At 35.0% G+C, this 26,766-nt stretch overlaps 1 protein-coding gene across 1 annotated transcript; it reads right to left on the bottom strand.

Annotated features, from left to right (window-relative positions):
• Positions 1-244: 244 nt before the first annotated feature.
• LOC113522221 (putative ATP-dependent RNA helicase DHX57) lies at positions 245-17,107 on the bottom strand. The gene is made up of 17 exons (XM_052894334.1): positions 16,935-17,107; positions 16,686-16,842; positions 15,460-15,608; positions 14,163-15,153; positions 13,850-14,059; positions 12,977-13,358; positions 11,920-12,104; positions 11,316-11,470; positions 10,752-10,934; positions 9,968-10,218; positions 8,469-8,716; positions 7,491-7,565; positions 5,814-6,020; positions 5,461-5,535; positions 4,419-4,665; positions 3,620-3,708; positions 245-2,026 (listed from the first exon to the last, which is right to left on the bottom strand). The coding sequence occupies exons 1-17, from the start codon at positions 17,000-17,002 to the stop codon at positions 1,883-1,885; spliced, it is 3,816 nt and encodes a 1,271-aa protein (XP_052750294.1). The 5' UTR covers positions 17,003-17,107; the 3' UTR covers positions 245-1,882.
• Positions 17,108-26,766: the final 9,659 nt, after the last annotated feature.

Raw genomic sequence — 26,766 nt, 5'->3', positions numbered from 1 at the left:
ATTTCCTAGTAAGCCAGAAACTTTTTAATTTTATTCCATTCTATGCCATGAGGTTCCGGCGTATTGGGAGGCGAATGGGCCATATCTTTCTTTCTCGTGAGTGTCGTAAGAAACTAAGAGAACTTAATCGTCAAGGGATAGGCAGTAGCGTCCCTCTTAAAACATCACCAAAGGTCAAGGTCACAGACTATCTTCGTCGACTTTGATATTTCCTTTTAAAATTAACAGAGTAAAAATAATTAGATCTATTTCAATCACAAATTTAATACATAAGTAAATCCGACAGTAATAATTACAATAGGACCAATAAAATCTTAAATATTTAATTTAATAACAAAACATTTATAATTCAGTCGATTGGACTCTATTATATGTAATTTAAAGCTAAAAATTTACACATACAATAAAATTGTAGTTACGATGACGAATTAGTGATGTTTGTGTGTGCACGAGCCGTGTGGTCCCGGCGTAGAATAGATCACCTCTACATTTCCGTTGGTGTCGTAAGAATTGACTAGGGGGTGGGGGGGGGGGGCGAGGGATAGGCAGCATCGTCCCTCTTAAAAAATATCTAAAGCCTAACTACGTTCGCCAACCCGCCTACCAAGCGTGGCAACTAGTGGCAAAACCTCCCAAGGGGGAGTTGTGTTCAGCAGTGGATAGTTAAAAGCTGATATGATTGATGTGTGTGCACGTAAGTTTTCATTGTATAATATTTATCCTTGACATTGGTACAACAAGATTATTGTTGAATCTTTATTAATAACTTGTACAAAATATAGTGTCAATAGACATGAGATTGGTTTATTTTCAAATATACTCGCAGAACCACATTCCGGAATGGCAAAATCTTTAATTACTATATTTTTGTATCAATAATTCCCTTTATCAAAATAGACTTCTAAGATATTATGTATTATTTATTTATGTATCAATGTTTTAAGTATGCGACGTATTTTATAAAATAAGGGTATGATGAGGCTGACATATCCTTATAGGATAAAAGCCTCTAAATAAAAAAGATTATAAAAAAAAACTTGTACAAAATTGTGGTTGTGATGATATTTAATTGAATTATTTTTGTGAGTGTACATAAGTTTTCATAATGCGGTATGATTGTGTACATAGTCAGTCACATATTAATTTTTAGCCTCGACTCTCGTATAGCAAACTTTTAGGTATATTAGTACTAATCTTTACTAACAACTTTTACAAAGTCAAATAAAGCTCTATGGAAACTAATTTAGAAATACAAACATGCTAAATACAGTTGCGTCATCTAATTAAGCTCTTGTGATGAGAAATAATTTATTTCCTATTTGAAAGGGTCTAGACATAGAATAGGCCACCCCTTCCTTTCCCGTGAGTGAAACTAAGGGAATTTCATGGTCGAAATATGGGCAGCAGTGTCCCTCTTAAAATATCAGTAAAAGCCAAACTACGGTCGCTAATTCGCCTGCCAAGCATGGTAACTATTGGCAAAATCTCAGTAATGGTAAACTGCCATAAGGAATGAGCCAGTTCCTATAGAAAAGGCTTATGTTCACCAATGGACAGGTGATGGCTGATATGATGATGATGATTTTTTATGTTATTATGTTATTATTATTATTATGTATTTACATTTTATCACAACAGTTACAAAAATAAATAATAAAAGTAATACAAAAGACGGTCTTATTACAAGACAATCTCTTGCATACGACTTTTGGGTAGTGGACGTTAAGACAGATTATTTATAAATATTATATAGTTATGTTTGTGTTCATGCACACATGCACATAACGATTCGTTTTCTTATATGAATGTGCATGTTCACTCACTCATATTTAGTCTTCACCCCCCCCCCTCCCGTACGACAAAATAATTATAGGAATTAGTGTTAATCGTTACTAATTACTTGTACAATGGTCTTTATTATTCTATTTCCCTTCTCGTAATGTAATAAATTGAGGCTCGGATCGTTTATCTTCTCTTCTAGAAGATTAATCAGTTCTACCCTTATTGTTTTTAGCATTTCGGCAACCTGTAAAAGAATAATTGTGTTATAACATATCTGGTGGTCTACCATGAAATGAAATTTCGAATTTTCGGGCTCAATTTCGTATTTTTGTTTGTATCAAAATCGACCCAGTAAATAGAGCTTAACATTTCGTTTATCATAAATTCTATCCTAATAGTCCAGAGGAATGATATTTTAACATTTTTAATAATTTTAAACGGCATGTATTATGTAATTTTAACATCAAATTTCTGTTTCGTTCGCTCCCGAAATTTCAGAAAATATTTCATGGTAGGCCCTCAGGGGTAGATTTTTAACATGATAAAATATAGATAGGTATAAAAAATTATATGAAAATAAAATGATAGGCAACCCCGCCACCATTGGGGTACCAAGCAGTATAAATTCGAGTCAGTTAGCAAATTCATTACAATTTAACCACGATGGTTTCCAGATGGGACTGCGTGGAGGTAGATATAGCAAAATACATAGCTAGGGATTTAGGCTGTTAGATCCCAGTACTAATAATCCTTGAGAAAAATTATATGCGGAGATATCCACTTGTAGTGCTCCTGTTCTATTCGTGTTTCTACCGCCAAGTAGCTGTACTTGCATGGCTGTTTCGATTTGAAGAGTGGCATATAGCAATAAAATTACAAGACACGGGGGCGTAAACACCAAACGTAATTTTATTATTTTCTTACCCTCTTATTCATAAAAACGTTTACCGTTCCACAAACCTATTTTAGCTATTGATTAAATGAGAATTTAGTCCAAAAAAAAGACAAACACTTATTCAAGTATTTTGTCTCTTTCTTTTGCACTAAATCCTCAAATTGAATGACAGTGACAAAACATTGTAATAGTTAAGTTCGTTTAAAAGTAGTTTATATTTAAATACACAATCGGGACTTAACGATAAAAACCCTTTGCAGGTAAATTGTACCTATATACCTACATAGTCATTGTCAGTCTTGTCGTGACCACCACGTGGGGGTAAAGGGATTGTTAGTAATGCAGTCTAACAGTCTTATTGCTAGCAATACACTTTATCAGGTCGACGTCCACGCTGTCCCTGGAAACCATCGTGGTTACTTCTAGTGGAATTCGTCACGATGGGCTAACAGACCTGCTTTTATCTTCACCAATTATCCCTCACTGGTGCACCGCCAGCGTACACCGATAGCGCAGGCGGGGTTACCATTTCATTATCACCCTTTAAAAGAGCACGACGTGATGCAATCCACATAGATACGTCGTCAATAAAGAAACAGTATTATAAAACTGTAAAGGTTTTTCATAACGTTAAGTCGCGTTTGTATATTTAAAATATAAAAAATACACAACGCGAATGTTTAAAATTAAAAATGGTTTGTAGGACATTTTTTTTTATAAATAAGGAGGTTTATCTTTAACGCCAATTTCTCAATTTGAAATATTTTTTTTTATTGTTAGGGAGACAAACGAGCATACGATCCGCCTGATGGATGAACATTTGCAACACGAGAGGAGTTGCTTGTGCGTGTAAGAAAGTGAGAAAACATTAAAAAAAAAAACAAACTTAAGGAGTTTTTAATCTTTTTAAGTAATAGGATTATTAAATAAATTATTGTTTACCTCGTGCTGTTCAACTTGGAACATTATCCACCCGTCTTCTAGTGACACTATAAAAGTACCATTATGCAGTTCCACGGACAGGTTGCGACCTGTTAAATGATTAGTTTTATTATTATTATTTAAGACTTTGACATTTTAAAATCAAAAGACCGATAGATGTCGTTGTTGCCACAAACAAATCATTAAAGTAAGAACTTGCAAATGAGTGTAAAGAAAAATAATCCAAAATATCTAAAATTTTTATAACCTACTTCATAGTCTTAAAACATTTTTATCAGAATCTCTCTCTCTCTCTCTCTCTCTCTCTCTCTCTTCATCATGTGACTCGTTATCTTGGCTGCCATTCTAAGTTGCATAATAAAAATTGTGCGCAACTTTCTGCATTTCGTGAAACTTTTACGATTGGTAATTTTAAAGTAATGAGACCCTGCTGATTACGATTCGTTCGGTATTATTCCCTCCGCGCCCTCCTTCTCCCCTTTTACCCATAAACGTATCACTAACTACGGTTTTTTTAATTTTCTACTAAAACTATCGGAGATAGCAGAAAACTCTCAAAGACAAATATAATCTTCATTAAATTCTCTACAATATTTACATATAGATTTTAAAAGAACTAATAAGGAGAAGAAGAAAACGGAGGGGATAGCATCTGACAGAATAGTAATCAGCAGGGTTTAATAACCCTAAAAAGTATAGAAGCCAAAACGTTTCTCAAAATATCAATAGAAATAAAAAGAAGCGAATTACCGAATTTAAGCTTTTATCATTAAACTTGTATAGTCTAAGAAAAACTTACCAGAGAACAGCACCAATGGCAACTGGGGCACCATGGAACACTCCCTGATGAAGACCCTCGACGTCTTCACCTTTTCCTGGTACACCAGGTAGGGGCTCGCGAAGTAGCCCACGTTGGAGTTTATGGAAGAAGGATGCAATGCCACGTAACCGTCCGACTTTGTCTTGAACTTCAACTCGTCCGCAGTCGGTTGGCGCGGTATCGCACCGCCCGCTTGCATGTGGAACGACTTCTCGGGGGTTAACACCTGGGGATTATATTAAAAACTAATTAAAAAATCATGTAATTAAGTAGAGATCCGATTATCTGGACCTCATATTTTACAGATTCATGATTATCCGGATTGTAAAGCAATAAAATTGTACAAAATATGTAGGTACATTCCTAAGTATGAAAATGTATGACTAATCTCTTAATAAACATTTATTTTGGTTTATTTTTTATCCTTTTAAAAATAACACGTGTATGGGAACGTGGTAAGTTATCTTTCTAGAAATAAAAAGTATGTACAAAAAGCGCTTTTCTTCATATATTCTTTTTTATCTGGATTTCCAATTACACGAATATCTCGCAATAACGATAGGTCCCGCTTAATCTAATTATTGTATTTATATATAGATTAAAAAAAACCTTTTGGTAGATATAGGACTGCCTTTGACGGTGTGTCATTTATTATCAACATCAATGCAGACGTTCAAGCAAATTCACCAGGTATTAATCATGATGGTTTCCAGGAGGGATCGGGGATAAGGCGCAGCGGTGATTTAACCAATTTATTCTCTTAGCGACGGATATAAAATGTAGTATCGTACAATAATAATTAATTTTATATGATCAACTAGTTTAATAGATTCAAAATTAACTTTTGACAATTCCTACCCCCCTCCCTGCCCCTCACCCCGACACTAACGTAGTCCTTTTCCTTTTCTTAAAAGGGCTGTGGTAAGATTGGAGTATGCAATGCAATTAAATTATCAATCACATGTTACTCGAATTATAGCTATTGGCCTTAAGTTGGTTTACATTTTTTTTAATTTCTTACCTTTACAACATTTGGGTATAAGGCAGCGCACAAAATTGCCGCCAACAATTTGTCGTTATTACCATTTGTGTTTAGCTGAAAAAAAAATACAAATATACACTATCTAATAATAATCTTAAGAAATATAACTGATTACCTGGTACAACTTTACCTTAAACTAACTGTACCTTCTGACACTTCCCTATGGTTGACTGGGAGAAAATTCTTTTAGCATTAAGTCTGCTATGTACACATATTTGTACTAATGAATAAATAAATAAATAAATTAACTTTACTTTTTTTAATATTAAAAACTAATTTATAATAATAATTGTTAAGAAAAAATAGGGGTAAATCTAGAAAGTAATGCTCACCTCTTCTCCGGTAAGATTGGCAACAGAGTCCTTCCTCATCTTCCGTCTCAAGTCTGGCATGTCAGGTACGAATCCTATAGAGGCCAACAAGCCCAACAATTGGTGTTTTATATCGGCCAGCATCAACAACGTCTTATGCGATAGATAATTCTCGTTGGCGAATGTTAAGGCTGCATGCGTACTATTTTTCATTGCCTGCTGCCATTTCTATAAACAAGCAAGTTTTCAAAGTTTATTTAAATTATTATTATTTACTTAAAAGTAAAAACATGGAACCCCATACTATCAACTGAAAATTAAGACAAAATAAATGGCATAGTAAAGGCTACCCCTTCCTGTCCCATGGGTGTGGTCGTAATTATCGAAAGATGAGTTGCAGCGTCCCTTTTCAAACAAGACCAAAATCCAAACTGCGGTTGGAAATCCGTCAGCCAAGCGTGGTAACTACTGGCTAAATCTTACAAATGTTAGCCATAAGGAAGAGTTCCGTTCCTTATGGCAGGCTACGGAGGAAGCCTACGTTCAACAATGAACAGATAATGGCCGACATAATTATAAATAAAACGCAAATACTATAATTTAAAATTGTAAGCTTTTCCATATACTATGATTTACCACTGCAATTCGCTCAAAGTACTGTACTTTTTTTTATGGGTAAAAATGGTATGGTAACCCCGCCTGCGCTAACGGTATACGCTTGCGGAGCACCAGTGAAGGGTGATAGATGAGAATGAAAACAGGCCAGTTAGCCCATCATGATGAATTCATCAGGAATTAACCATGATAGTTTCCAGGGAGAACCGCGACGAGGTCGACATGGTTGGATATATTGCTAGCAATGGGATTCTCAGTCTCCATTACTAACAATCCCTTTCCCCCAAAAGTACTGTACTGTACTATTCAAAAGTACCGAGTCACAGATAATATAATATTATATTAGTACTGACGGATCGAGTGTAACTGATATAACAGTGACTGTCTAGTAAACCGTTTAGTCTATGCATTTCTAAGTTATATGTACATATATGTACCATGCTCATTCTAAAGGAGACTTCCAAATGAAGACTCAGAGAGAGACTTTGTACAAAAGTCGATTGCTTGGGTACCTGTTCCATCCGTGAAACAATTGTGTTTGCATGGCTGTGTTTTGGTTTGAAGGGTGGGATATGGCGTGAATTTACAGGGTACAGAGGAATAACACCTGAGACCTTAGGAATGGCAAAGCATGGGGGGTATCATGGGCGAAACAGTATGTGTGTTTACTGTTATGTCCATGGTACAGCTCATGTCTATAGGCGACAGTTACCACTTTCCATCGGGTGGGCCGTCAGCTTGTTTGCCATTCTAAGTTGTATAAAAAAAAAAAGCTAAAATAACTGTTGGAAACTACAAACATAGTAACTTCATAAAATTCCTATTACACTAAATAAGATGAATATAAATTTAAAAAATATATATTAATTATATTTTATTTAACTGTACATTTGTTTATGTATTCTAAATATTAACAGTTGTAGCACTTCAGCTACCCGCTAACGACATGCCTTCTAACTGTATCGGGTTAAGAGATCTTTGTCAGAGATAATTCCCCCCCTAGCTTACAATATTTATAAATGCATTAACAATGTAATTTACAAGTGCAATAAAGAATATATATATATCAATATCTGTACATACCCTATAGGCTTTCAAAGTGGTCAGTTGATCGCTATTAGAACACGCGAACTCCCGTCGCTTAGCATCGGCCTCCGACTGAAAAAGGAAATCAAATTATTTTCATAAATAAAATATGTCATGTCGTTGTAATTAAAGGAAGGAATATTTACATTATCCTAATTGTGTAATTGTGGTCCGATTTTTTGTTGATACAATCACGGGTCACTAAAAAGAGAAACAGACAAAAATAAGTCAAGAAAGTTAAAACTGCTGTGGCAACACTGGCCAATAAAGACCTTGAAACACGTGCACATTTCTGTCTACGTATCACCACCAATCGTACATGGGATAAACTATAGCTTTAGATTATAAAGATAAAGCATTAAGTGTCAAAAACATGGCAACATTTAATTAGCTAAATTGACGTTTGTTAACTAAATTATGACAATTTTTTTTTTAAATCAAAACGTTACTTTACCATTGTTACATGCAATTAGATTAAAATTTCCAAGATCAAATCGATTTTTTAATTTGAAATAGTAAGTATTTAGTCTGATATTATATAAATATACATATTCGTATGTATATTTATAAATCATACATAACATATTAATTAAAAATGACCCCCATTTTTGGGGATTTTGTTAGATATCAAAATAATCAGTAAAAAAAAAACAATAAAATTACGAATCATTGTACACTATTTATTACAATCTTTTGAATATATTTCTAAGAATTTTGTATAGTTTTTTTTTCAACCTTATAAATATAATTTTTCTGTAATGGAAACACATGGATAAAAAAGATGGCCTGTTTATGGCGAAGCACTAGCATCATGGAGACACTCTATCAAAATTTAAGACTACAGCATGTTGCAAATATAGCAAAATATTTCTTTCTATCTCAGATATTTAAGATGTAAACGAAATGAAAGATAAGCGAAAGGACTACATTTTTAAAGCCGTTACAAAAAAATTTGGAATCTAAATGCATACAAACCTTTTTGCCGAAAGGCGCGACAAACGGACTTTTATAACTCAAACAAGCCGCCATAGTTAAAGCCGAGTCCACACAACAGAATATGGCACCGAACAGCATTAGCTTGCCTATCCGAACGTCAACAGGCAGAGCGGCTAAATGTTTTCCGAGCGCAGTAAGGGCGAAACTCTTGTCTAACGCACCCACATCTTGCAACCGAGAGAGAGCGCCATCTATGTTTGATTTCGATGGCGGTTCTATCGTTTTTCCTGTAAATAAGATAATTGTTTTTAAAGAGTCGTACATATTACAGCTCTTGTAAGTAGATATTATAACTTCGTCAGCGGAGTGACAAATGTAAGAGATGGTAAGGTACATTATGTATGGTCTTGAAGTCTCTGCTACATTATTCACGCAATGCAGAATTTTTTATTACCCATGGGCCTTATAACCTTCAAGAAGATGCTACGTAGGAATACGGCGAGCTATAGATAAAGTACGAAAATGAGATCCAAGCTTCGACCGCCAATTAGTTAGTCACCGTTTTATTTTTTGAAAGTGAAAAAATAGTTCGGAGCATGCTTATAAATGAATGCAGTTTTGTAGGTTTCATTTTTTTTTTAATAAGGCGATAAATATGTAATTTTTTTTTATACATTTCTTACTCGGAATCAAACTATTACTACTCGCGGAGTGCCCTTTACGTCAAGTTTCTAAGCTAGCAAGGCCTCTGACGTGGCTTACCGGATGACGACTTTACGTGCACTCCAAAATGAGAATAGTTTTTTTTAATACTCCAAGCATGAAATTGTATCAATTCAGAAGTTTGGTCTGGAATTCGAACTGGGGATACCCGAACCGCGGTCAAGCGTTCACCGACTGAGCTGTCACAATTCATACTGAAACAAAACAATGTACGCATTGCTGTTTCATGCTCAGACCAACAAAAAGATTAATATTATCGAACTACAAACCGAAGTCATGATTTTGAAAGTACACGAACGAGTTAAGAAGTGTTGCCATTTCATAAAAAAGAGGCAATAAATAAATTGGGCTTCAGTATATCTTTAGGTGAATTAAATCATAAAAATATTGTTAAAATAATATTTATTATATTATATATTTTATATATTTAGTTTCTAATAGTCATGATTTTTTTTTTGTTGGCCTGGGATTACCAAGGTATCTTATTTTGAGTACTAAGCAATTACTGACACCTAGTGATAATTACAGCTACTCGAGTAAATAGTTTTTAGATAGCCTTCATTATAAACGAATGCCTGTCACGCTTACGAAACGATGATTTTACGGACTCTTCGAAACATAAAACCAGTGGCAACCACTCCTTACATTTCATGTTTGATTCAAACACGACTTCGGGTATTCTATTTGATAGATATCAGTTTTAGGCTATTCAATCTTGGAAAGTCTGGCCTAATCACTATATATTTCGTGTTAACACCCGACGGACCCTATTAATAATGTAGTAAAGTTGAAAATTCAACTATACTATTACTTACCTAAAACTTCATGTACACTCATATTTTTAAACAATGGTAATATTTTCACTTTCAGCAGTAATTGTTCGAGGGGTATCCTATGTATTTCTGGTACCGGCTGCTCCAATATATGGTAGTTGTATCTGTGAGATGTGTACAAATGGACGCAAACGCCGGGCATAACACGACCCGCCCGACCGCGCCGCTGTTTGGCGTTTGCACGAGACACCCAAACTAGATCGAGAGATTCCATGTTGCGGTTAGAATCGAACCTGAAAACCAGTATATACATACAGATATATGTCGATCCATTTTCCTTAAATATTTTGCCCACAAATCTATCATTTTCTAGATATGGCCACAAATTGATCCTCGTAACCGGATTAAAACGCAACCTATGTCCCTATTCTCAATTATCCTATATCATCTTAGCAAATTCTACACCATTTACGCTTAAATTTCATTATTATTGATATAGCTGTTGTAAACTTCACTTTTACAATTACATTAGTAAGGATTTAAGTGCCCGCATAAGAAATGTTCAAATAAATCCTTATTAATAATATAAACGTAATGTAAATTTTTTATTACCTCTTAATGCTTAACCAATCACTATGAAATTTGATATACATATACTATATGGGATAGAGTAGATAGATAAGCTATTTTTATCCCGGTCAATGAATATATGAGTAAACTAAATAACAGAAGACTTAAGTCCTATATATTATGCCAGGAGTCATAGTATATAGGACTTCGTTTAATAATAAATAACTTGATAGTTATTAATAGTATAATTTCTTACCGTTTCTCCTTCATTCTACCACAGTCTATAACAAACACGCAGTCGTCTATAGTGACAGATGTCTCCGCTATATTAGTCGACAGTACAATCTTGCGTACTCCAGCCTGGGGTTTCTTAAATACAAGTGATTGCTCCTCACTTGACAATGTGGAATGTAGAGGCACTAATAAATAGTTGCCTTTTCTGTAATGATTAAAACGGTTCAAAATCATGAACAGATTGACTGTCTTAAAAGCTTTAACACAAAAACAACAGAATTATTCTGCATAATAGATACTGTATTTTTGTATTTTCAACAAAAATGGGTGGTTTTTAATTTAGTTGTATTTCTTTATGTTTGTTACCTCATAACTCAGACATTTAAAAACCGATTTGGATATTTTATTTTTTTATCTGAAAGGATTTACTTTCAGATTAATCCAAAGAAACCTTATCAAGATTGTCTCAGTAGTTAAATTTTTAAAACAAAATAACTGGTTTTGCTATAATTGAAGTCAGTGTTTTTTGTGGAACAAATCCAGCGAAGCTGAGGTGAGTTGCTAGTTCATTATAATGGTAACTTACTTGCGACTAAATATTGGGCTATTGGCTAACTGGTCATGTAAGGACATAATTTCAGCTATTCCAGGTAAGAATATTAATATAGCGCCCTCTCTTGGCCACTTGTGGTCACCGTTCACTATGTATGTCAAGACATGTTCCACTAAATCCAGATTTATCTGTTAGGAGAGTAGGAAAATTTATTAGTATATAGTTTTTAGAAATTGTTAAAGGTTTAGTTGATATGATAACCGTGATATAAGTTTGGTTATCAGAGAAAAACTTCTTCCAGGAGAAGAGATCCAGGCAAAACATATTAGGGTTCTTCCGTTACTTCTCTTAAATTTTGCTATACTGAGTAATGATATGCTGGATCATTAAAAATGTATATCAGAAAATATGAATACAAATAATTAGTATCTAAATCTTCAATTATGGATACGGATCTCTATGTTTTTACTCAGTCGAAGAATTATAATGGAATGATTATCGTATGCATTACCCTATGCGGTATATACTAGCAAGGAGAAATAGTGAGTGAGGAAGAAAAGTCTAGTATGAAAATGAGTTAATCAAGAATTAACCATAAATAATATCACATTTAAGATCTAAAACAGTGTAATATTACCTTCTCAGTATCCATAAGATGTAGGTTCTTACAAGTCGTTTTACTACAGCGTGGGTACCGAGCTATAACTTGCGCGACACTTAAGTTCTCATCTCGTATTGACTGCTTTGGGGGTTCGTTGGACTCAGCGCGGACATCACACGTCTCCAATTCAGTTTCTAAGTCTTGCCTCTTGTCTTTATCCCCTGAAATAATTTCCATGAAAGTAGAAACGGAGGTGACAAGACCATACTGTTTATTTTGCTACCATATTTGGCAATAAGTGCAAATATTGGCTCGTTCTAATGTAATTTTATATGTGGCAACACACAAAAAGAACGCTCTGCCTTGTAACCACACCTATTGTACCGATACTCGCTCGAAATAAAATACCACCCTCCACCCTGCGGTTTTTTTTATTATTGCTATATGAACCGGCAACTACAGTCCACTTATCTACCATACAATCGACCATTCTCGAACACATACCTCTTTTTACTAAAAACAGGGTTGTTAGACGCTATTGTTAACAATCAAAAATGATATTTTAAAAATTATGTATTAAGGTTTCTTCAAGCTTGGCAAATGCATACGTGACTTACTCGATGTTGCAAGCGTTCCTAAGCTACAGTGTCCTTTTAGTATTGAACAAGCTGTTTATGTTTATGGTATAAAAAATCCGTTCAATGTGATTCCCTATAGATGTATTGAACAAGCTGTTTATGTTTATGGTATAAAAAATCCGTCCAATATGATTCCCTATAGATGTGAATGTGAAAAAGACTCTTTTTCCGCGCTTAGCCTCTCATTTGGGCCGTTGTGCGTTTCCCTATAGATGAACAATGTCGCCAAGTTTAACCCAAAAAAGGATATGGCGTGATATCCTGGATGTATTAAAATTAATAATTTAAGGTAGCAAATGACAAAAGTATCTAGAAGGAAATGAGGGAGACCACAAGTTGTTGGACAACCAACAGTTGAATAATAATAGACAGATATATTAAGAGGACACTCATTCGTTTATTAAGACGATATGAAAGAAATCACTATGAAAGAGTTAGCAAAAACAATATCATACCTTTTTTCGTTTTACGTGCATAAGGACCATTTTCTTCTAGAACATAGTTTGTAATTTCCATAATATCTTCTAGGAACAGTTGCTCCACTGGAAATGTTCTACCGGGTATCTCCAAAACTGGAACTTTGTCAAAGTAATCCGAAAACAACTCGGCGTTCAATGTCGCACTCATTAGTATAACAGTCAAGTCTTTTCTTACTTTGATAAGGTCCCTTAGGATGAATAAAAGGAAATCACTCTCTTCTGACCTCTCGTGAACTTCATCGACCAATATATGAGTGACGGACTTCAACTGTGGGTCGTATTCTAATCTACGTAACAATATACCAGTAGTACAAAACGTTAAACGTGTCTTTGATGACACTTTACTTTCTAATCTTATCTGGAATCGAAATAGACGAATATTATAAATCATATATACATGGCACTTAATAAAAATTAAAAAAAAATTCAATGACAGGTGACATCATATATATCATATCAGCCGTCAACTGTCCAATGCTGAACATAGGCCTTCCCATAAGGGAGATTTTGCCTTTAGTTGCCACACTTGGCAAGCGAGTTGGCAACTGCAATTAGGTTTTGGTGATGTTTTAAGAAGGATGCTGCTGTCTATCCCTCATCCTCCCTTAGTCAAGTCTTATGATACCCACGGGAAAGTAAAGGGTGGCCTATTCTATGCCGGAACCATACTGCTACATTATGATGAAATTACAATATACATATATATATATATTGTATTCTTTTTTTATGGACAAGTGGCTATTCATTATATTTAAAAAATATGACAAGAGTCATGTAAAGTGTGTTTTGCATATTTTACCAATAAATGTGATTTATTTTTCCCGAAAATTTTGATTGTAGAAATCTTACCTGGTAACCCACAATTTGGCCAGTTTTTTCTACCCTTTCATCTGCTACTCTGTCAGCAACACCAATAGCTGATATTCTTCTCGGCTGCGTGCATATAATCTCTGCATGCTCAGGACCATCTTTGTTAAAATTTGCTAACCAATCGTCTAGAATATATTGGGGCACTTGTGTACTTTTACCGCAACCTGTTTCTCCAGTAATGACAATAACCTTAAATAAAAGTAATTCTTATTCCAATAAACTTAAAAATAAGATGCTAATTTTTCCATCACATCAACAATCAAAATTATTTATCCATTAAAACAGTACAGACCTGCGATTTTTTAATTGCATTCAATATGTCATTTTTCATCTTCCAAGCTGGAAGTTTTCTTCTGTCCGCCATCATTTTATTGTACCTACTATTATCCCTTTTGTCAAGCCATCTTTTAGCTATTTCTTTGTTTTCTTTTAATATTTCTTCAAAATTAACATTGTTCCTATTATTTTTATCTTGGCCTTTCTTATAATGAGATGGTAAATTCTCTTTATGTGAATTGGGATTTTCTAATAACTGAGGAAATAGAGTATCAGAAAGAGCAGGAAATGTTCTTGTATCAAATTTAAGAAAATTCAATATTTCATCTTCATTATTAAGTAATTCAACTAATGAGTAAATACTAGGGATACCATCTTGAGCCAAAGTCTTGGCCTCCTCCAATAATTTTGCTGTTATCTTTAAACATGCTAATTCAGGTATAGTTTTCGTAGGAATCTCAGGTTTGAAAAACAACAATGGAGGTTGGTATGGATATGCAGTGTCTTCTGGAAATCTTATCTCTAATTCATAAGTAATCTTTTCACTTTCTTTAACAATATCTTTTGTTTTAATTTCTTGAACTTTGTTTTCATGTAAAAACTTACATTTATCACCAAATCTACAAGGGCTTTTTAAGTAAAGTTTACACACCTCTTTAGATTTTGGTTTAATATTACTATTGTAATTTTTATTGTAATGTATATTGTGCGTCTTTTTCGGCAGTTCGACATCTTTATTTTCATATTGCTTTGTTATATAATCTAGATTCAATTTAACAGACCATACATCATTTTCTTTGATTTTAAAACTTGTGTCATAAATTGATTCAAGCACTGCCCTCTCATCCATTCTCATTTCTAATAATTCAGCTATTGATGGTACATCATTGGGCTTGTCCTGTGGATCCACTTTGAAATATTTATAAAATAATATTTCTAATGCTTTATCCACATTTTCGGCAGCTAGTTCTAATGCTTCAGCACAATGAGGTTTTAGGAAGTTATATCTGTAAGATAATGTAACATTGATTTTAATATATATATATATGAGTGCGTGTGTAAATGGATGCTCTATAGCATTAAGTCAACTTTGTAATGTTGATCACAATACAGTATAAGCAGTATATCCATTAATTAAGTACAGTATAGTTTAAAAATGCTTAAATTTTTTTTACATAACAAGATTACTGATTAACAGCTTAATTTTTTTGATATTTAAATAGATCTAAAAATATAAAAAAAATTGCACATAGTTTTTTTTATATAATATTATAAATTCCCCAAAATGTCCATAGTAACAATTATAATCATACTTCTCTAGCTTTGCTAATGCAAAAGCTCTCAGCCTGGCCTCAGAAGTCTCTATATCTGGTTTCACATTCAACGAGTAGTCACATCCTCCTCGCACCACTAAGTTACCACGCTCCATCCAGTAACGGTTACTGAGATTTGTACCTTTATCCTGGAACAGAATTATATTTAAACATTAAAACTTAATCAAAGTAAAATATAACATTTATCCATAGATAGATATCTTTTTAATATAATAAAATAATTTTGTTGTGACTATGTATTTTTTTACTGCAATCTGTCTTGAAGGATAATCAATGAATATTTCTGAAAGTTAAAGATATGGTATAATACTGTTCATAATATTTTCAATGATTGTGGTTTTCTCTTTGTTTTTAGATACTTAATGAATATGTAAAACAAAATTATATTGCACCAATGATAAAACTTTTGCAGTGTCTTTTCCAACTTTGAAATTGGCAAAATCATTGAAACCCTGGTAAATCCATAAATAAAAAATGTACTTATCCATTATTAATTTAGATTAAATTCACTTTTCTTTCTTTTTATTTAAAAAAAAAAGTATCCTATATACAAATGAGATCCTTTAATAAGATACTTGAGTAATTCATAATTCTACATAACTACACTACTACACGACTACATAATAGACTGCATATGTATGAAGACATTTAATTTTCCATTGATGATGCTATAACATCATATCTATAATATGCATATCATATGATTACCATAGACATTAAAATATAAAGTGATCTACAAGTGTTACCAATAGTTTAAATGAAGAAACTCTTAATCTTTCTAAGAAATATTATTGTATCAATTATTATTATTCAAGTTAATCATTATATTGTTTATTCATATAAACTTAACATACCAAGATAAGAGATATTTTAAATTATAGGGTTTTATTATTTATATTAGGTGGACACACTTTAAATGAGATGAAATTTAATCAATTCTCTACAGTAACTAAGTAGCATAAACACAAACTATTTCTAAAAATATTTATCTTTTGTCTCGTTTGCAAAATCTAAAGACATTATAAAATTATGGTTAGTGCAGTAGCCTTGGGGGTATGCATAATGTATTAATTTTATTGTGCAATATTATAGATTGTACAGTAAAACCTACAAACTTAAACATTAAAACGCGCTTATAACAAAATTGTGCAATATTTCATCTAAATTGAAAGTCTCTATACGACAATAATGAATCATTTACTTACTTTATAAAGACTAGCACTATCCAGCTTGAAGTCAGGGCCATGGATATACCTCAATGTATCCAGCACCAGCTTCTGAGAGTCAGAATTAAGACGGATGGTTTGCATCTCCACCTTAAGATTAGGGTGGCTCTCTTCCTTTGTATCATCTTTGGGTTTCCTACACATATTCAATAATTAAGTATAAAATAATATGATTTTTTCGAATTAAGACAGGTTGTGCAATATTTTTGTATAAAGGTTTTTAATCACCTTATACGAGCATCAACGGGTTCTCGTAAAAAAAAGTCTTCGGCTAATTGCCTACTTTGATAATCCATTATAAAAGTGATCACAATTAAATAAATTTATTAATTTTCGCAATGAAATTAATGTAGACAATAAGGAAGATTTGAAGAATTCTAAATATCAAACTCAAATTGACAACAAGTTGACATGCTGTTTTGTCAGTGAAATGTCATCATTTGGTAGTCCATGCGTTTGGCAAAGCCATCCATTATTATAAAATTCTTAATGAATCTATTATTAAAAATATATTTACATATAAGTGTTTAGTATTTACAAACACATAAATAGGTTTTTAGATTTATTTTAAAGACCGTATATTATGTTAATATTTTGTATACAACAAATAATTGAAAACAAATTCATTAGTTATCTACAAGTTGTGTAAAATCAAAACGAAACGAAATCATATTTAGTTCAACGCAGAAATGTATGGAGTGTACGTCCTTATAATCAAAAGTTTATTAATGTTAGTACCTAATTTATTTTTAAAATAAATTCTAGATTAATTATTTCTTATCGCTATTTTAATTATAGTTATAATAAAACACTTAGAATGATATTTAATAAAAATTATAGTACTTAAGTACCTAGATAAAACTATAATACCCATAGTAGTTTATTTCTGTACACCATTTCTAAAGACAAATGTTATAAGTACCCGGGTATCCTGTAAGATAATTCAGTTATCTTATAAATAAATAAATTTAATAGAATAAATCTAGATTTTCTTGTGGGTTTCACTCGGCAGATAATAAATAACATATCGAACCCAAAAATAGGATAAAAAATATTATAATTCAATAGAGCTTGTAGATAAGAATATTTTTATAAATATTATTTCCATTCTATTCTATTATATCGTACCCTTTAAATTGAAACAGACATGCAAGCACAGCTTTTTGGCAGCAGACTACGGGTGGTACCTATACATATGACTTTTGTATACTCTCTCTCTCTCTCTCTCTCTTATTGTACTATTTTATTATTAAAAATATCTATTGAATACACACATTTTACTTAAATTGTGAAATAAAAAAATACATATGCTTAACGTGTATTTTTATCAATAATGCTTAACTAATTAATTTTAGTTTATTATGGGTTCCCGTTAATTTTCAAACTAGTCGAGCATTCTCGATTAAAATACATGTAAGTAGATTCCTAAGTTACTCTAGTTATTGTTCTATTGAAATATATTTAGTGTACATATACCTAGTAGGTACCTACTTAAAATCCTTAACACGTTTATCTACAATTTGTATTTTTCCTTTATAGCACAGGAAGTATCATATACTGCCAAAGGTATCGATAGTCGAACAATAAGATTTAGCATTAAAAGAATAGTCTAGAATATTTCCTATATTATTTTAGTCCGGACATCCTCATAAACTTACTATTCAAATCACAGTAATGGAGACATTGTTTCGTATCAATATGTAAGTAGGTAAATGATTCCATACAGCATACTCAATTAGGGCTCGGGGACGTTTGGCAGCATTTGATAAACAAACAACCAAACAGTTAGAAAATCATTGCTATAAACATATCAATTTCATGGTCTTTATATATAATATGTAATGAATATTTTATAATCAGAAACATAAAATCTTCATTAGGAATACCTCAGAAAATACTTGTGTATAAACGGAAAGTTTTATCAAGTACTTACTAGCTTTAACTCGTGGCTTTTCCCGCATAATTTCCCCCTACCACTTTGGAATCTAATATGTGTAAGTACATCATAATGAAAACAATTTACATATATCCATGCCTACCCCATTAAGAATTATAGTCGTGATCATTATAAATAATAGAATAATTTTATGATCGTCGACAGCCGTTTCTTCTGTCGCGAGAGTTGCCTATGTACACGTGAGGAACTGAGTTCACTAAAGTGTTTGCAGTATGAATAAAAGGGGAGATAGAGTGCATTTTATTATCTTAGCTACCATCCTCCTAATAAAAAAATACTCTAATTACGCCAAATGCTTATTTTTTTAGTATATACAATAACCAACCAAAGCAATTAGGTTTTTTAGATTGAAAATGGTTTAGCCTGAATCCTAATTTCATATGAATAATATTATTGCATAGAACCAGTTTTATCTGCTTTACATGAAGTGGTTAAATTGCAACAAATTGTGTTATATCGAATTATATATTAACAAATTGTCACTGCGACGCTGTGCGATGCTCGCATCTATTTAACACTTTGGTGACACTACCTTACAATTAATATTAAACCAGGAGATAGAATTCAAAATATAAAAATTTAGATTTTTTAATATCGATATTTTTAATCTATTTTATAGAAAACTAAGAACCTGGCCTGTAGATTGAATGATAGAAATCACCTGTCTCACTGAAATCCTATCACCTCAGCAGTTATAATGAATATTATTTATTACTTTTATAAAAAATATCACCTACGGTTTATAAAATCACAAAATATGGATAAAATGGAAGTGGTAATCCTGTCTCTCTGTTCAAATCTATCTCCCTCTCTTTTTCATATCAATTCTAAAGTATTAGTGTTGACTACACATAGGATTTACCTAGGAATGAGGTCCAAATAATAAAAATAGTACCTATTTTATGGAATAATCAGCTTATTTTATGATTTCTTCTCAATAATCAATAGCTTTTTATACCAACGTTATTCTTCAACTACAAAAGGCCTATTGTCTCTTTATAAAACTGACTTTATTATAATTATATCAGTCATTAACTGTCCATTGCTGAACATAGGCCTCCCCCTATTGAGGGAGGGGGAGGAGTCAGTAGATGCCACGCTTGACCGGCGAGTTGGCAACCGCGGTTAGGCTTTGGTGACGTTTAGAGGAACGCTGCTGCCCATCCTTCTACTATTTTATTCCGTTAGTCGCCTCTTACGACACCCACTAGAAAGAAAGGGCTGACCTTTTCTATACCAAGGCCATACGGCGAAACAGATTTTTTATATAGATATTATTGCTATAATAATATCAATATTTTAGATAAAAAAAATACATTTATTTACTTATACGCATATTACCTCTGCTTCATTAAGTCGTCAATAAAATATTATTAATACACATTTACATTCGACGTCTCTTGTCTCTTGGACTATATAGTGAAAAAAGTCGTGTTAGATCAAACCCTGGTACAGTCACGATTTCACACAACATTTTGTAATAAATTCCTAAAATAAGTAGGTACAAAATAGACAATTTTCCGATACGAACTCGAAAATCTGCCTTTGCTGAACATTTTATGTTCAAAGTGCTAATACCTAAGTAACGTATTAAATAGGTATTTCCTTTTAATGGAATGATAACCCCACTAGAGCTATCGGTATACATTGGCGGGGCACCAGTTTTTTTTTTTGAATAGATGATAATGGAATGGTAACCCTATCCGCACTATCGGTATATACTAGCGAGGCACCAGTGAGGGGTGATAGGTAACAATGATGCAGGTCAGTTAGGCCATCGTGACGAATTCAAAAAGAAATCTATTAGGATGGTTTCCAGGGGAACCGGGAGGAGGTTGATTAATAGGGTTTATTACTAACAATGGAGTTGCTAATCCCCATTATTAACAATCCCTTCTCCCCCCCATCGAATAGATCATCACCGTCATAATTTCGGCCATGACAAATAATAATTAAATGATATTATTAATATTTTTTGACCATGTTCTTGTCGTTTTATTCGTTTTTTATAACACAGGAGGCAAACGTGCATGTGGCTCACCTAATGCTAAGCGACTATAAGCACCAGCAACGCCAGAGTAATTACAAGTGTGCTACCGGCTTTTTAAAAAAGAAGGGGGGAAAGGGATTGTTAGTAATGGATACTGAGAATCCCATTGCTAGCAATATATCCAACCAGGTCGACCTCCTCGCAGTTCCCCCTGGAAACTATCATGGTTAATTCCTGATGAATTCATCATGATAGACTAACTGGACTGTTTTCATTCTCATCGATCACCCTTCACTGGTGCTCCGCCAGCGTATCTCGTTAGCGCAGGCGGGGTTACCATACCATTTTCACCCAACAAAACCCTATTAGGCCGACCTTCATGCAATTTCCTTTGGAAAACATTGTAGTTGAATTTAGCACTTCTGCTTCATCCTCGCCTATCATCCTCACTGGCACTCCACTAGCTAGCGCAGGCAAGGTCACTATTTTATTTTCACCCATTAAAAAACCCTGTACCAGTATCATAAAAATAAAAATTTTAGCTCATAAAGAAACTGAGTACCTACCTAAGGTTTTGTATACAAAATAGGTCAGTCATCTTTATTACTAGTAAACAAAGACAATTGTTTTATTGCGTCCATGGATAGTACCTAATTTTCTTATGATAATTGCCTGCTTAATCTTATGACGATATGTTTTTATTACGTCCCATTAAAAAAAAAACAGAATGAACAAAAAACTGGCTACGGGCAGATTGGATACGCTTAATTTTGTAGTCGAATTATAAAAGTAAAATTGATTTTTGACAAGTACATTTTGATTGTACATACAGACATCTACTAACGATGTAATCTTACTAATGTAATGAAAATGCAACAAGACAATGTCTGCACATAAGAGATATTTAAGAAGAACTGATATGAGAGCTTAATAAGAGCAGTAAATACTAAAACAATATTTTTTTGAATTTTTTTCTGTCTGTCTGTATGTTTGTTCCGGTATCACGCAAAAACTTCTACACCAAATTAGATTAGGTTTTCTAAGTTCTAGGCATGGAGGTCTAACTTAAAATCTGGTGTATAGTTTATTTGGATACATCGTCTTTAATAAATCTATTTCATTAGTTTTCCTACTTCTGATATCCATACATACGAAGTAGCGGGCAAAGGACGACATCCTCACACGAGTAGTAGCAAGAGAAGTGAAACGATTGTTCAGTGTAAAGTTTATCGAACTAACGATCTTTAGAATTAAGATACCTTTACGTAAAATTGTACAACACCTACTTACTCACGGCTATAAATTATTCTGATAGATTAAACAGTATAAATTTAAATCCCAGACGAGTCTAAAGCTATTATCAACATTAAGAGGTTTCAGTATAAATGGAATTGGTTATCTAAGTTAACCGATTACATGATAAACACTGAATAAGTTAACAGTCTTCCATGTGGTGATGGTGTAAGAATAGAATGATCATAATCATATCAGCCGTTACCTGTCCACTGCTGACCATAGGCTTGCCCCATAGACTGCCATAAGGAACGGTGCACTGACTCTCGGCTATGCATTTGAAGTCGTTACTCCATAACTCGCTGAGAAACTTGAAGCTTCTATATACGGCCAACCATGTAGAGTCATATTTAGCCTCTTCTGTAGGTCATCATCTTAATGACTCGTCACTGGTAATACGTATTCATTAAAATTTTGTCTTCATACTCTGAGGTATTTTGGATAAGAAATTGCAACGTAGTTTTCCAAACGTTGCCTAAGCTAATTAGATTCATCGGTTGACCTCTCGGTCGAATTTGGACTTGCCGAGTTTGACAACTTGTATACTAAAGTATTTTCTTTATAGTGCCCAAATAGTGGTAGTTCGTAGTTGGTGTAAAAATTGCCTATTATGGTCCATCTTTGTACCTTTAAAATTTGAGTCTTTCAATTCAAATTCAATTTTAAACAAACCATAGACTTAGCATTATGTACTTACGTTTATTGAACAGACATTATTTGAATTTACTTGTAATACTAAAGAGACACCAATATTTTAAAAAAAATATAATAATACTTAGATAGGAAAAAATGTTAGATTAGATGATGGTCCGTATGTCGTGAGCGTGATATGAATTTCCAACTGCCAAAGAAACAGTGTTGTGGAACTCTCAAATGCATTAAAATACAGATGTCCATAAACCTCAATTAGGTACAATATAACCTTCAGATCGCGCCGATGACATGACGTAGGTTTAAGTTAGGCTTTCACGATAATTCTCTAATGCCCGACATCGGATTAGAGGATTAGTTATATAGTGTAAATATTTGTTGGACTTGACGTGAATTCTTCAGTGAACGGCATTTCAAGGCCTCCAACACAATCTTTCAGGATTTTACATTTGATCCGCACGCGTCAGTAATGTCCGCGTCATTATTGTTTGAATCTGTCATAATTATATCCATGGTTCTTAAAAATGTACTGTATAATAATTAGCAAGTAGGTATAGAGGGGATGCGAAATTCTTAACGTTTCTTTTTCTACCAATACCGAAACTAAACATTGTTTACCAACGAATAGGAGATCAAAAAACGACAAAAAGTATAATAATTTAATACTAAAAAACGTAGACGCTGGAGTCGATTCTGAGATATTATTTCTCTAAATTTATCTCTTCATCTAATATATTGATTTGATAATTATCGAAAATTACTATTTTATAGTCCCGTATAGTGCCGGCATAAAATAAGTCATCCCTTCCTTTCCTGTGTATGTTGTAAAAGGCGACTAAGGGAAGGCGACGGATGGGCAACAGTATCCCTCTAAATTCATCTCCAAAACTTAACTGCGGGCTAGCTCTGTGCTGCCAAATTGCCTATCCGCCTGCCAAGCATGGCAACAACTGGCAAAATCCCCCTAGGGGAGACTTATGTTCAGTAGTGGACAGTTAAAAGCTAATACGATACGATGACTGTTTTATAGACCATCATAAACTAAAATTATATATCTAAATCTATCTAGAAAATTAGATCATATTGGTCCTTACCTTTCGTAAAGATTTTTGTAAAGACTTGATATCACAATCAAGTTGAAATTTTTATATTTGAAATCGATCTACTTACTATAAAATTGTAGGTAGGTATTATTCAAATATTTTTTTTCAAAATAACATACAAATAATTTTACACACTCTCCCACACACATACATTCAAATTACACTCTACACACAGGGAGCACATTATTTCACAATTTTCATTATTGCCAATTGTTATAATTAGATATACTAACTTTATATAAAATCAATATTCTATATGTAGCACTAAAAATTTAGCTGAACTAACATTATACTATGTAATGAGGGTTGAGCGCTGTTGTCTGAGATACAGGTTTTATAACCTAGTTCAGACACAGATGTTTAAACTGATCCAAATGTACAAATGAATTCGTATCTACTTTTACTGTAATTTCCAGTGCTGAGTTTGTTAAAATCATGGTTATGCAATAAAGTTATTATTATTTTTTAAATTTCACTAAAATTCTCATCTCCCCTCTTAAGGAGAGGAGATGGCAACTAACCCCCGGCAGAAGCACAGTCGGCCGGGGTTCAGGGCCCCAGGGAGAGAAACCGGCGTACAATGCGGGCAGAATCTAAGAGCACCGCTTTCTGCATCTTTCCCGGGAGTGAGCCGCCTCGGAATCCCAACCGTCTGAGATGTTGTTCCAGACTGGTTGGGATAAGACCGTTCACCGACATAACGATTGGGATGATTTCGGTAGATGTCACCCCCCACATTTCGGTCACCTCGTGAGCCAGGTCGAGATATTTTCTCTTCTTCTCGGTTTCGGCTTTCACGAGGTTCTCGTCATGCGGTATGGTGACATCCACCAAAAACACCCTCGAGAGTGCCCGATCCATCACCACGATATCAGGTTTGTTCGCAAGAACGGTTCTGTCCGTGATGATGGATCGGTCCCAGTAGAGCCTTACGCTGTCGCTTTCGAGGACCGGCTGGGGCTCGTACTTATAGTACGGCAACCTCTCATTCGCGAGGCCGTACTTCAGAGCTAGCTCTTGATGGAGTATTTTGGCTACCTGGTTGTGTCTGTGCAAGTACTCAGTGTTGGCAAGAGCTGAACAACCCGAAAGCACATGTCTGAGTGACTCTCCGGGATGGCGACATGCCCGACAGATGTCCTCAGTGCCATCCTTCAGAATGTGCTTTCGGTAATTGTTCGTCTTAACCACCTGATCCTGTATTGCACAGACAAAACCCTCGGTCTCTCCGAAGAGATCACCGAACTGTAGCCAGTGCACGGAGGTCTTCGTGTTTACGTACGGCCCGTGAAGGGCTTTGAAGAACCTTCCGTGCAACTCCTTCTCTTTCCATACGGCCTCCCGCTGAGAGGTACCCAAAACTTCGGGTTTTCGCCAGTCCTCTTTAGCCAGAGAAAGAGGGGTGAATCCTTTGTCGCATTCTATGACCTCTCTATGCAAACCCTCGTCTATTTTCTCCAGAAAATATGTCCTGAGGCTGTCAACCTCGCGGTTGTGCATGGTCTTAACACTTAACAAGCCTCGACCACCAGCCTTCCGCGGGATATACAGCCTCATGACTGACGATTTCGGGTGATGCATTCTATGGAGGGTCATAGTTGTGCGGACTTTCCGATCCAGGGCTTCGAGATCGGTTTGAGACCATCTGAGCACGCCAAAAGTGTAAAGGAGTACGGGTATGACCCAGCCGTTATAAGCTCGGATTTTATTGGCGCCCGACAAAGAACTTTTCAGTACTCTTGTAAGGCGCGCAAAAAATTCCTCGCGGACTGACTGTTTCATATCCGTCTCCTTCACACCGATGTTTTGTGACATGCCCAGATACCGGTATGTTTCAGCCTCGGAGAGGGTTTTAATATTAGAGGGATCTGTGGCGATCTCTTCAGTTTGAGTGACCCGTCCCCTCTGCACATGGAGGACCGCGCACTTGTCTATTCCGAGCGCCATCCTAATAGAGCTGCTATAATCGTTTACGATATTTAGCAGCTCCGTCAGGCGTTCGACGCTCGGAGCTAGCAGTTTCAAGTCATCCATGTACAGAAGGTGAGACACTCGTGTACCTCCTCTCCGATACTGAAATCCAGTCCCCGAATTCTCCAGTAAAGTACTGAGTGGATTCAGGGACAGGCAAAACCAAAGTGGACTCAAACAATCGCCCTGGAATATTCCCCTCTTTATCTCTATCCGGTCAGCGGTATCCGTCAATCGCTCGCCCTGGATAGTCAGGATCGTCGTCCACTGCCCCATGCATGCCTCCAAGAACACTCGAACTGTACCGTCGATCTTGTACAGCTCGAGTATCCCCCGGAGCCATGAATGGGGCACGGAATCGAACGCCTTTTTATAATCTATCCAGGCGGCGGAGAAATTCCGACGGTTCCGCTTGACCACGTGGCCAGCGACAGCATCAATGAGGAGCAGCTCCTTCGATCCGCGGCTACCGCCCCTGCATCCGTTCTGAGCGCTAGATAGGATCTTATTCTCGTACACATGACGAGAGATCTTAGCGCTCAGAACGGATGTTAACGTCTTATATATTGTCGTAAGACAAGTGATGGGGCGATATTTAGATGGATCCGCGGTATCGTCCGTCTTAGGAGCTAAATGAGTGATCCCGGTTGTAAGGAAGTTCGGGAGCGTCCTGTTTTCGAGGGCACTCTGGAATTGCACGGCTAAGGTCGCATGGCTGGCCGAGAACGCCTTTAACCAGTAGTGCTGCAATCCGTCGATTCCCGGACTTTTCCAGTTCGGAGCCCGACGGATCGCGGCAACCACGTCTTCCTCCGTAATGGCAATGGCGTTCATCGGCGTTATTCGAGCACATGCTTCCTCAACATCGTGCATCCATGCGCCCTCCTCATGTTCCACAGGTTCAGACCACAGCTGTCTCCAGAAGGCGACGAAATTGGCTGTTTCGGGTCTTTGTCCTGTGGGCTGTAGTTTTGGGCGCTCCAAGTTCCTATAAAACTTCCGTTGATCACTCATAAAGAGGCGATTCTGTTGATACCTCTCAACCCTCTCAGAGTACCGTCGGAGTCGCTTCCCCCATGCAGCGATCTTCTGCTT

This window comes from Galleria mellonella, unplaced genomic scaffold (genome assembly GCF_026898425.1).
Source record: "Galleria mellonella isolate WM207_F2 unplaced genomic scaffold, CSIRO_AGI_GalMel_v1 utg21, whole genome shotgun sequence".
Taxonomy (NCBI): Eukaryota; Metazoa; Arthropoda; class Insecta; order Lepidoptera; family Pyralidae; genus Galleria; species Galleria mellonella.
The sequence above is the reverse complement of the archived record's forward strand: the minus strand, read 5'-3'. Positions and strand labels throughout refer to the sequence as shown.